Source organism: Arachis ipaensis, chromosome B1, assembly GCF_059453495.1.
Source record: "Arachis ipaensis isolate K30076 ecotype BB chromosome B1, ASM5945349v1, whole genome shotgun sequence".
Taxonomy (NCBI): Eukaryota; Viridiplantae; Streptophyta; class Magnoliopsida; order Fabales; family Fabaceae; genus Arachis; species Arachis ipaensis.
Genome location: NC_142436.1, coordinates 1,462,316 through 1,476,273, shown reverse-complemented (window position 1 = coordinate 1,476,273; position 13,958 = coordinate 1,462,316). Strand labels below are relative to the sequence as shown.

At 31.4% G+C, this 13,958-nt stretch overlaps 1 protein-coding gene across 1 annotated transcript; it reads right to left on the bottom strand.

The window, feature by feature from the left end:
• Positions 1-10,566: 10,566 nt before the first annotated feature.
• On the bottom strand, positions 10,567-11,265 carry LOC107643944 (uncharacterized). The gene has a single exon (XM_016347706.2). It carries the CDS (start codon positions 11,263-11,265, stop codon positions 10,567-10,569), a length of 699 nt encoding a protein of 232 aa, XP_016203192.2.
• Positions 11,266-13,958: the final 2,693 nt, after the last annotated feature.

The following is a 13,958-nucleotide window of genomic DNA, read 5'->3' as shown; positions in this document are numbered from 1 at the left end:
TTTTTCATTCAATTAATTCTTGTTTTGTTTCAACCATTCGCTTAAATAACTTAATTATGAAAATGCAATTAACCTAATTAAACTTGGGCCCGATTCTTTGAATACTTTGGAACTCTGATTAAATCTAATAACAACTTTAGGTTAGTGAATTTAATTCCCCCACCCCAAATATTTATTTTTTCCTTATAATAGCCCTAGCTAGCCGCTCCATATTTGTTTTGTTATAAGTAAGTCATTTAATTATAATCTTACTTTAAAATCCCATGCCATAACAGCTTAAATCTCCATCTTGAATAATTTGAGTTGGTTGAGATACTCTATATTTGGAGTAGCATACTAGCATATTCCCAACATTTTAAAGGTGACCTCTCATCATATATATTATTGTTTAGGTAAAATATATTTTTTGTTTTTAAAATTTATTAAAAATTTTAAAAATATTTTTAAATTTTATTTTATTTTAATTTTGTTTCATAATTTTTTTTATTTTTATGACAAAATTAAAATAAAATATAATTTAAAAATAAAAATATACTTTATTCGATTCTTTATTAGTATTAATAATTCGGCATGACTCATCGTTTGTTATTTCAAGAATGGTGAGCACAGTAATTAATTCATTAATTTTGCTACAAATCATCATCATCCACTTAAGAGCCAACAGCTAATCACATGATGTTTTTTCATATGTTTAAAGTATATTTTAATTTTTCAAGATTTTAATTAAAGAATCAATTAATAAGTTACCAGATTATATATACCTACATAGTTTTCGGCATGACTCATCGTTTGGTATTTCAAGTGTCTATCAAAAACTAAAGTAACTAATTCTTTTGACAAGAATTATCCACTTAATAACAAACAGTTAATCACATTATGTTTTTTGTATTTAAAGTAAATTTAAATTCTCAATACCTTAATTAAAAAAATCAACTAATAAATCACATACATATCATGCCTACCTAGTTTTCAGCATGATTTATCTAGTACAGTAATAGGAGTGATAAAAGAATAAAATGTAATAAATTCTCCTCATCTCCTTGCGCAAGTTTTGGATGTTTTTTTTTAATTAGTTTTGAATGTTTCTTTCTCTTAGATTTGGATGTTTCTTTTTTTATGTTTTGGGTGTTTTTTTTTTTTTGGATTTTGGATGATTTTTTTAATAATTTTAGATATTTCTTTTCTTAGTCTTTGAATGTCCTTTTTTTAATAAGTTTTAAATGTTTCGTTTTGTTAGGTTTTAGATTTTTTAAAATAATTTTGGATATTTCATTTTTCTTAAACTTTTCATATTTCTTTTTGTTACGTTTCAAATGTTCTTTTTATTAGGTTTTGGATATATATTCCTTTGGAATAACCTTTTTTTTTTTTGTAAGTTTTGAATGATTCTTTGGACTTATTTTAAATGTTTCTTTTTCTTAAGTTTCGGATGTTCTTTTTTCAATATTTTTGGAAGTCTCATTTTGTTAGGTTTTAAATGTTTTTTTTTGTTATATTTCAAATATTTTTTATTATATTTTGAATATTCTTTTTATAATGATTTTGAATGTTTGTTTATATTTAGTTTTAGATTTTGGATGTTTCTTTTCATTTAGTTTTCGATATTTTTCATGATAATTTGAATTCACGTTCTCTAAAAAAAATTAAAAAAGTTACTAATTAACTACCGTTAGTTGAAAAAATACTTAGTTTGATCCTTGAAATTATACTCAAACCTCAATTTTTCAAATTTTAATTGCCTCAATTTAATCTCTAAACTTTTTAATTGACTCTATAACAAAAGCTACCACAAAAACTAATATAATTAAAATTTAAAAAATTTAAGAATTAAATGGAGACAATTAAAATTTCAAAAATTAAATTAAAACTTTAATATGAATATTTTTTCACTATTAATTACACCCTTGTAATTTATCTATCAGAGTTGTTAATTATTATATATCTTTCCCCCTTTCTTCCCTTCTAGATTTTTCTCTACACATGTGAAAAAGGTTGACATATAAATTTGTACGAATCACTGATATTGGGTGATAAATAGCCATTATGGGAAAGGACCAAGTATAAGAAAATTTGGCAAATTTTATTGATTAAAGCCATCCGCCTTAAATTGCAGAATTTTCAATTAGGTAACAAATTACTTCAATTAAATCACCTATCAAAGTTCTAAACCATCTAACTTCCCCGTCTTTTTTCTCTCTCTCAAAAATTAAAAAAAAAAAAAAATCACATAACAAGTTATAGTATACCATCTTTATTACATTTGCTATCAATAAAATTAAAAAATTAAAAAAAAAATCACATAAGATCAAATATTACATTTGCTATCAATAAAGTCTCATAATTTATGCGTGACCCTCTAAAAATCATTGGAAAATTATCAAAAGAATACTCAGATACTTAGCTGGCATAACCCAACATAGCTTAAGGTTTCAAAAATCAAGTGACTGCATAATTTATAGGTTTAGTGACTCAGATTGGAAGAGTGATGTTGATGATAGAAAATCTACCAGTGACTTTTGTGTTTACCTTGGACCCAACTTGGTCTCTTGGTCAAATAAAAAACAGCTTGTGACGTCCAGAAGTTTCACAAAAGCTGAATATAGAGGAATGACACTATGTCTTACTGAGATTATCTGGGTTTAAAACCTGCTGAGTGAGATGAAAGTGACATGCACCACCAAGCCAAACCTCTATTGTGACCATCAAAGTGTTGTGCTACTTGCAGTCAATTCTGTTTTTCACAATAAAAGCAAACACTTTGACCTAAATTTTTATTTTGTTAGAAATTTTGTAGTCAACAAAAAGATCCATATTCTTTATATTCCTTCCCATGATCAAATAGCTTATTGCCTTACAAAACCACTATCAAGTGCATCTTTTTTAAAATTCAAACCACAACTTAGAATTGTTGATTGAGAACTAAGGAAAGAAAGTAAAGATATTAGTAGTAGGGTTGATGTTAACAGCAATAAAAGAGTAGAGTTCAGTAGCACGATTGATGTTAATAGTAATGACCATGCACACATATAGTTAGTTAGAACTACCAAGCCAAATCAACAAAATTATTAGAAGTAGAATCAATTATTTCTTTCTGTTAAATTCTATGTATATATATCAGTCCCTGTAACAACTTACATTGCAGTAGTAAAATTCATTCACGATTTCTCTTCTAAAACTTTTTAGCATTTTCAACTATTTTTCAGATTCTCTCTACTTCCTCCTTTTTCTTCTTCAATTCTTCTTTTTTTAAAAAGGATGATATCTTCACACCAACTAATATTATAGTTAATATCGACTACTACCTTTCGGAAAAAAAAAAAACACTACTGATGCAATTTTTTTTATTAAAAAGTTAATTCACATTTTATAGTATTTTTTCAAATGTATATAATTCTCTTCGTCAAGAATTAAATGCAAAAAATAATAAATAAAATGGATGCTTTTCCTTAAAACAATTCATATAAAAGTTATAATCACATAAAATTTTTTAACGGTTGTGTCCTTTAATCCAGTAAATTAAAGATTAATTTAATATAAATTTGAGTTTCATTTAAAACCTAATCACCCACTTTTTTTTTCTAACACAACTTTTGATGAAGAGCCGCTGCATCGGTGCTCGGATGTAGTGTTAAATGAACAAGGGTTCTCGCGTTTTCGTGAATGGACGAGAGTAAATAAGCTAGTTCACAAAATAAAAGGTAAAAGTCGAAGCGACAGAAGGTTGAAATTTGGGACATGGAACATAGGCACTCTAACAGAAAAGTCCATAGAGGTGGTGGACACCATGACAAGGAGGAAGATTAACATTATGTGCCTACAAAAAATAAAATGGGTTGGTGCAAAGGCTAGGGAGTTGGATACTTCTGGTTTCAAACTTTGGTATACAGGAAAGGTGAAGAATAGGAATGGGGTTGGAATAATTGTGGATAAGCAGTGGAAGAAGGACGTAGTGGATGTCAAGAGGGTGGGAGATCGGATTATCTCTATCAAACTTGTGGTGGAGGGAGGTGCTTTCCATGTGATTAGCGCCTATGCACCGCAAGTGGGTTCGGACGAACAACACAAGATAAGATTTTGGGAGGATCTAGAGAGTTTGGTTCAAGGCATACTTTTGGGAGATAAGATTTTCTTAGGAGGAGATTTAAATGGCCATGTTGGGAGAGAAGTGATTGAATATGGGAGTATTCACGGAGGCCATGGTTTCGGGGTGATCAATGTCGAGGGTAAAACTATTTTGGACTTTTCCTCAACCTTTGATCTTCTCATCGCAAATACATGTTTTAAAAAGAGAGACGAACATCTTATAACCTATAAGAGTGGCATGACAAGCTCTCAAATCGACTTCTTCTTGTTGAGGAGAGTCGACCGGAAATTTTGCATTAACTGTAAAATTATCCCGGGAGAGAGTTTGACAACACAATATAGGGTGCTCGTCATGGATCTTCGCGTTGATTAAAAGTTGAGTAAAAGACATCATACGAAGAACCCAAGGACGAGGTGGTGGCGGATAAAAGGTGAGGAACAAAGAAGCATCCTAAGATGGGTAGGAGAAGAGGCAAAGTGGGATGGGAATGGAAGCGCGGAAGAGATGTGGAGGGAGATGGCAGAAGTTATTAGAAGAACAGCAAAAGAAAGTTTTGGTGAATCTAAAAGAATAGGACCAAGAGACAAGGAGTCCTAGTGGTGGAATGCGAGTATACAAGAAAAGATAAAGATAAAAAGGGAGTACTTTATAGAGTGGTCTTTATGCCGCAACGCAGATAACTGAGAAAAATATAAGGCGGCTAAGAAAGAGACAAAAGTGACTGTAAGTGAAGCAAGAACAAGAGCATATGAGGGTCTCTACCAGTCTTTGGGTACGAAAAAAGGAGAAAAAGGTATATATAGAATCGCAAAGAGCCGAAAAAGAAGAACGAGAGATTTGGATCAGGTTAAGTGCATAAAGGATAAGGATGGAGAGGTGTTGGCTCAAGAGGAGAAGATTAATGAAAGGTGGAAGAGCTATTTCTATGAGTTATTTAATGAGGGATAGAAGACTCTTCCGAGCCTTGGTCGATTATGGACAAGGGAAGAAGATCAAAACTTTGACTACTATCGAAGGAATCGAGACTTCGAGGCAAAAGAGGCTCTAAAGCAGATGAAAAATGGCAGAACAGTAAGACCTGATAATATCTTGATTGAGGTTTGGAAGGGTCTTGGAGAAAAAGGCATCAACTAGTTAACCAAGCTTTTTAATGAGATTTTAAGGTCAAAGAAGATGCCTGATGAGTGGAGAAATAGTACCTTGATAACTATCTACAAGAATAAGGGGGATATACAAAGTTGCAGAAACTATAGAGGGATCAAGCTTATGAGTCATACTATGAAGTTATGGGAAAGGGTGATAGAACGGAGGTTGAGAAAAGAGACACAAGTAACAGAGAATCAATTTGGATTTATGCCAGGCAGATCAACCACTGAAGCGATATACCTATTAAGAAGGATGATGGAGAGGTATCGTAGTAATAAAAGGGATCTACATATGGTGTTTTTTGATTTAGAAAAAGCGTATGATAAGGTACCAAGAGAGGTCTTATGGAAGGTTTTAGAAAACAGGAGAGTAAGGATCGCATATATTTGGGCAATTAAAGACATGTATGATGGGGCCACAACTAGTGTGAAGACTCAAGGTGGTGTGACAGAGGAATTTCCTATTGGTATAGGATTACACCAGGGATCATCCTTAAATCCATACCTTTTCACATTAGTCTTGAAAGTACTCACAGAGCACATCAAAGAGCTTGTGCCATGGTGCATGCTTTTTGCCGATGATATCGTCCTTATGAGAGAGTCAAGGGAAGACCTAAATAAGAAGTTGGAGTTATGGAGAGAAGCTCTAGAAGTGTATGGTCTGCGCATAAGCCGTAGCAAGACAAAATATATGGAATGTAAGTTCAGTTCGAGAAGGGAAAACCCTAATATAGAGGTGAAGATTGGAGAAAACATCCTACGAAAAGTTAAAAGTTTTAAGTATCTTGGGTGCATCATACAGGATAACGGAGAGATTGAACAGGATGTAAATTATAGAATCCAAGAAGGTTGGTCAAAATGGCGGAGTGCATCTGGTTTTATATGCGACAAAAAAGTGCCTTTAAAACTTAAAGGTAAATTCTATCGCACCGCTATAAGACCGGCTATGCTTTATGGTACGGAGTGTTGGGCGGCTAAAGGGGAGTACGAACATAAGTTGAGTGTGGCAGATATGAAGATGTTGATATGGATGAGTGGTCATACGCGATTGGATAAAATAAGGAATGGAGATATAAGGGAGAGAGTTGGAGTAGCACCCATTGTGGAAAAGATGGTTGAATCACGTGTCAGGTGGTTTGGACATGTGAGAAAAAGACCGATAGAACATCCAGTCAGGAGGGTGGATGAGATGGAAGATGGACAAAGGGCGAAAGGCAGAGGAAGATCTAAAAAGACCATCTGTGAGGTGGTCAAACAAGATCTACATGTAAACAATCTTTCTGTAGACATGATACATGACAGAGCACAATGGCATCGTTTGATTCATGTAACCGACCTTATTTAGTGGAACAAGACTTTGTTGTTGTTGTGAGTTGGACACTAATAATGTATGTAAACGTAAACACTATGCCATCAAATCAAAATATATAACATTTCTTTCAAAAATTTGGGAAGGTTATCGTAATTTGCAAACATATAATGAGTGTAGTTGGTTTACACATGGGAGAGACTGGTAATCTGGTATATACTATATGCACGTGCTTAACTCCAGAAAAAAATAAAATAATAATTTTTTTTAATATTTTATACTTACAACTTACAACACGCATGCATTGAGCAAAACGTGCACCATTTATAAATTAATTAAAAAACTGTATTTATTCATCTTAGTACTTACAAGGTTCATCTGACACTAGAAATTGAGTGCCTAGGTTTTATAAACTAATGAAAAGGAATAATTTTATTATTTTACTATTTTATTACTTATCTATTAAATACTCTTGTATTATCAAGAGATTTTGTGCACAATAAATTCTTTAAAACATCCTTTATTTCATATATCCAAAAAAAGAAATTATTATTTTCAAAATTTGGAGATAAAATCTTTTAGTTAGATTATAAAATATTTATTATTTTTTCATAAGATGAATCAACTTGAGATTTTACTAATTATGCATGATGTATACATAGACAAGATATGATTGTCTATATTTTTTAGACAATAATATTAAGAAGATAAAAAAAATTAAATTTATCTTATTTAATATTTATTAATTATAATAATTAATAAATATTAAATAAAATAAATTTTGACTATTTTAACTATGTATTTTGTTTTTCACACATTATTGTTGTGTAGGAATATCTTTTTATTTTTAATAAATAAATCAAAATTGAAATGCCTTTTTTTTTCCCTCTATTGTTATAATTTAATTAATACACTTCTTGAAGAGAGAACATCAGATCATGTGTAATATAATAATAGATTGAATCGAATTATTATATAGAATCATGAATCTCCAATTGATAACAAGTAATAAACGCTTTCAGCACCAGTGTTTAGTCTTTTATTGTAATCTACTCTATAGCTAGGACTATATTAAAAGAGTAAGAAGATACTTTAAGAAATGGAAAATATAATGAATCTCGTTATTAATTTATTGTTTTGTTTTACACGTACAATTGCACTCTCATTTATTCTCATAACTACACATACAAATTTTTTTGGCTTACAAGCTATACAAGTTGGTCTAAATCCAAGAAAAAAACATGCTCACCACTCTTTTAAAATCGAGCGTCCACCCTTCCACAACACGTTCGTTATGCCGCACTCTTCCTCTTCTTCCTCAATCAAAACGCAAATCGTCAAGATATCGAAACAAACTACGATTCTGCAGAAACGTTCCAACTCGTCGCAAAGAGTAGAAGAAATGAAGAAGAAAAGATACAAATCTCCATAAAAAATCATCAGAAAAAACGAAGAAACATTATTTAAAGTACTGTTTTACTGCTCTTCTAGGTTTTTTTCTAGATTATCTTTGTCATGTGCCTCGTCCTTAACCAGCAAAACATTAAAATATTTCAAGAAAAAATATACTGTCTCCCCTATATTTTGGATATATTTCTTAAATTCTTTGGGTGTATTTCTGTAACCGTTTGGGTGTATTTCTGAAGTTCCATTATCTTCAAAACAATTTCAAAGCTTGATTTCAGAAACCATAAAAATCGAAAAAAACACGAAGCAAGAAGGAGATCCAACAAATTTGGCAAGAAATTCGAAAAAAGAAACGAAATCTTCTAAAAAATAGAAGTTATATATTTATGTGTTAATTGATTTGAATTGATTTAAAAATCTGTTAAAGAGGCACGTAAAACAGCGTGTTTAGTGAATTTTATTCTCTTTAAACTAATAAAGTTTGTAAACACAAAACACTTGTATATAGAGATTAATCCTATTCTCATATGCTATTGTGAGATAAATTTTCAAGATTTACGAGAAGTCCTCTCTCAAAGAGTTTTTTTTTTCCTTTATGAAATTGCTTTTGTTTACTCATGCATATGTGCCTGTAAATAAAACAATCAAATAAAAAAAAAAAAACACAAGAAGAAATTCACAACTAATTTCATATTTACATATGTTTTATCTCAATACTTTATTTATGCGCCAAAAAAAAATTGTAAAAATAATCATTCTCTAATATATTGTTGATGTAAATGCTTGATTGTGCGATTGCAAAATAATTCAAATAATCTTAATTCGTTGCATATATCTTTCATAAAATTCAACAAAATCCATTTATTACATACATTAATTAAAATTGACATAAACGAATTAAATCTAAAAAAAATAAAATGTGTATAACACACTCCTTAAAAAATGCACAGGTCTTCGATTTGTTTGTTACAAATTTTGTTACTACAATGCATTATCATCTACACTACACAGATATCCACAAAATCCCAAGATTCAAAGTTCTATGTGTCGTCTCTTTCATGAAAAGCACACTGCATACGGTAATATTCAAGGAGACAAGGCTTAGTACCTCTAAACCCAAGTGATATTACTCTCTCTTCTACAAACTCAATGAAGTTGGGTCGAAATATATATATATATTTTGAACAATGGAACTCAATACAAAACAGTGGAGCAAGAAAGAAACTAACAAACAAAGAATCTATGAAGACAAAAAATAGAAAATTGTTCTTAGTGTTATCTTTGACATTGTCATCAATAATAAAAGAGATTTAAATTACTCCATTTTCTATAACTAATTACAGATTTTTAAAACACTTTCTCTACACCCCTTTCCGTGTTATTAAAAATCCGTCGGTTCTTCTCTAGTCAAACATTTTAAATAACCGAAAAAAACATATAAGTTACTTGTTGCACTCTCATTTTCTATTAGCAACACCTGTCCAGTTCTCAAAGTGTTCCTTTAGTATGCCCTGAATAGACCACAATCTCCCAAAGTTAGATAGCCATTGACACCACACCTACCAAGTAAACTCACAGCCCAAAAACAAGTTGTAAATATATTCAACGTCTTTTTTACACAGAACACATATGTTATCATCATGTCTAATAATCCCCAGTCTGTACAATCTTTTTTTGGTATTCACTCTCCCTATTAAAGTAAACCAAATAAATAACTCCGCTCGTGGCGAAACCAAACCTTTTCAAATGGTTCTGGTGAAACTGTAGCTGGTAATTTCTTCCAGGAGAAACTCTCACTGCATAACTTACACAAAAGAGTTAGTTGAAAAAAAACCTTCCTTGTCAAACTTCCAAACAACTCTGTCTTGCTTATCATGTGCAAGCTTAATAGGCCTTAAAGTTTCATGTAATTGATCCACTAATTCCAACTCCCATTGGTATAACTCTCGCCTCCACTGAAAGTTCTAGATCCACTCTAACCCATCCCAAAACCTACAATCTCCTATGACAGATCAATTTTTATTTGAAATAGAGAAAAATCTCGGAAAACTCATCTGTAGCGAACCATTTTGTAGCCAGATATCCTCCCAAAATCGAGTCTTCCTTCAGTCACCCACCTCCATAGATAACCCCACAATCATCTTATCTCTCACATTACTGTCCCTGACCTGCAACTGATAGATATCCTTACATGGACCCCCTCTAGTAGGTAATGTCTGAGTCGATAACATCACATTGGGGTTCAAGTCGTAGCAAGAGCACATGATCTTCTTCCATAACGGACACTCATCTTTTGAAAACCGCCATCACCACTTGAAAAGAAGTGCAGTGTTTCTAATCACTGCATCACCCACCCCCAACCCACACACATTTTTAGGGGCTTGAACCAACTTCCACTTAACTAGCGCCAAACCATTCCTACCTTCCTCCTTGCTCCACAGGAATCTCCTCTGCAACGATATCAACTTATCTGTTACGGCCTTCGACATCTTATACAGACTCAAGTAGTACACTAACAAGCTATTTAACACAAATTTAATAAGGACAAGCTTACCCGCTTTATTGAGTACTTTTGCCTTCCACAAGCTGAGCTTTTCCTCAACCTTGTCAATGATCGATTTTCAAGTCCAGACTAATCTTGGGTTTGCTTCTAGAGAAATGCCAAGATATCTTACTAGAAGGCTGGCCTCCTTACATCTCAAGAAGCTGCACATGTTGGAAGTCCACTGCTGCTTGCAATTGATTGGAATTAAACTTGATTTAGCAAAGTTAATAGTTAACCCTGACATCATCTCAAAGCACCTTAGCAACCTGGCATAATTTCTGATGGTCTCCTCCTCTGGTGGACAGAACAATATAGTGTCATCTGCAAATTGTAGATGAGATAACTCTATATTGTCCTTTCCAATCAGCAACGGCAAAATACGTTTGTTTCTGACTGCTTTTTCTACCATCCTATGCAGCACATCAACAACCAGAACAAATAGAAATGGAGATAGTGAATCACCTTGTCTCAAGCCCCTCTCCATCTTAAAAGGTTTAAATGGTGAGCCATTTACCAAGATCGACATAGACGCTGTACCAACACATTCCTTCACCCATGTCCTCCATCTCCAACCAAAACCTATCTTCTGTAGCACAATATCCACAAAACTCCATTTCACTCGATCATACTCCTTCTGGAAGTCTAATTTAATAATTGCCGCTTTGTTCTTTCTAGTCTTTAGCCAATGTACTGTTTCGCATGCAATAAGAGCCCCATCATGTATTTTTCGACCTTTCATAAATGTGCTTTGGATCTCCTCTACTAGACTTGGCATGACTAAACTCATCCTCCTAATAACTGACAATAATATATCACAAGTCTAATTACTTATTAACAAATAATTTTTTTTATTATTAAAATATATAGCATATATGACATGCCTAAGAACTCAACTTTCATAGTTGGGAGATATGTTTTCTTTTTATTGAACAGGAACAGATAATTGGGTGCTATTATATATTAGTGATACTCGCAATTCTAATAATTAAAGTGAAGGTTTATATTCAGTCATTTTCTTAAAATATTTTCTTATGTCATGTATAGTATATTAGTATAATAATGCTAACCACAAAAAATTAAAAGAGCATATTGATAGAGATTTGGTGATATATTAGTTTTAGGAAAAAAAATGCTTAAGGACAAAATCTATTTCCCCACGTGCTAAAATATCCGAAATTGAGAAATATAATAATATACTACTGTTACACAATTTACAAGATATAGTAAAATAATAATGAAAAATGGAAATAATATTAGCCTTCACAAAAATATTGCTCAGTTGATGATTTTATTGGATCAATAAAATATGTGAAACTTAACGAGAAAAAGGCAAAGGGCGTTTTTATTTTTTCAAATTTATTACATAAATACAAAAATTAACTATATAATTATTTATATAAAATATATATTAAAAATATATAAATTTTAATAGCTAATTTTTTTTATCTACACAAAATATTTTTACTAACTTTTAATCGTAAAATGTGATAAAATACGAAATACTGAAATAGTAAGATAAGCACAAAGAAGGGAAAGAATTATTAATCAAATAAACAAAAATATGAAATTTTTTTTCGGTGAGTATCCTAAGAACTTTGTAAAAGTTTTGAAAGTTAAAATCTTCCAAAAAAATGGCTGTTTTATAAGAAAACTATTGTTTTGAACTTCTCACTATATTTGATGTATTAAAAATATAGCTTGAAGGGTTTATAGTTGAATAATCAAAGGGCCGATGATTCCTTAATTGAATATTAATTAAAATATAATTTTTTATTAGCCAAATTGTATTATTTTACAATAAAATAACATTATTCTATTTCCCAGTTTCATAAAAATATTACTTCATTTCATTTAAAAAATCCTCTTTCCTAAGTAAAATGAATTGAATCTAAAGAAATATATACGTACGTCGGCTTTATTTTGTTTGTTTTTCTTTTCCAAGAAGACACAAATGTTTTAGTACGTAGTATTTAGTGAAGTTTATTATCTTTGGTAAAAATTTACGTGTAATTATTTTAATGTGAAGTTAATAATTAAAGGTTGTTAGATAATTTAATAAATTTGATTAAAATATTATCTAATAACTTTCAATTAACTTCACACGAAGACAGTCGAACATGAGTTTTTACCATTATTTTTTGGATATTCTTTTATTATTTGTTAAAAAATTTTACAGTTTTTTTTCAAACAAAGAAATTAGCTAAAGAGTATTATAAGAATATTAATTTAGAAAACGACGACGACAACAACAACAACGCTTTGTTCTATTAGGTAGAGTTGAATACAAGAAATAGATCTTTTTCAATTTTTTCAACACTTAAGAAAATGCAATGTGATCTCTCACCATTAACTTTATAAGTGGGGCCAAAATTAAATATGAAAGAGAGTGTAATAAAAGGTGAGAGATCACTGGAGAGGATCTATAAAAGGTTCCAAATAATCTCATGGTAAGCTAATTGCAAAAGCCTTCATGTGTATGTTTAGTTGAAAATTATATAATTCAGTCCCATAAATTATAAAGACAATTTTATATTTCTATCAAGGAAGATAGGCTCAACAACCATTTAGACGTCTAAAACAGACAATAGTTAGACCCAAGATTCAGGGGAGTGTTAGTGTTGAGATAATAGTAGTGGCAAGCAGTAGCACAATATCCAGAATGTTCAAATTCATTCCAACTCCCAGACTGAACCTCTTTAAGAAGAAATGAAATTTTCTTGAATTAGTATGAAACTTATTGTGGAGGGGATAATACCATGTTTTTTTTTTGTTTCCCACGGTATCCCCCAACCCGGCAGGCCAAGAACTAATCCGCCGCGGTATTGAATTGTGACTAGGGGTGTTTATGGCTCGACCTGGCCCGAAGATCCGACCCGACCCAGAACATTTTAGGGATTAATTTGGTGTGATTTTACCGGGTTTAGGGTTGGATAAGGATCTCAAAAATAGACCCCGGTCATTATTTTGGGTTGGGTCCGTGCAAAGACGAACCCGGCTTCACTCGACCCATGTGCACCCTAAAGAAACTAAAAAGGATATATATGTTTTAAATTAATTTCAATATTATGTTATATTACTTATAAGCTTATTGTTGTATTTTTAATCACACTTATTGAATTAGAAAATAGATAAAAAAAAAAAAGCATCAAGTTATAATTTATGGACAAATTCAAGTTTAAATATGGATATCAAATTTTTGGTAACAAGTTTCTTCTTTATAAATAAGTGCATCATAAATAAGTTTCTTTATAAATTATGATTAAAATTTTAAAGACCTAATTTTCACCCGATTTGGATCTAGTATAGTTGTGGTCGGAAGATGTTTAGGTTTCATCGGATTTAGGGCCGGGTTATGGTCTAAAAAATAGACGCAGTGTATATTTAGGGTCAGGTCTGGATCAGAACAAACCCGATTTCACCTGATCCATGAACACCTCTAATTGTGATGGAAACAAATCTCCACTTTTA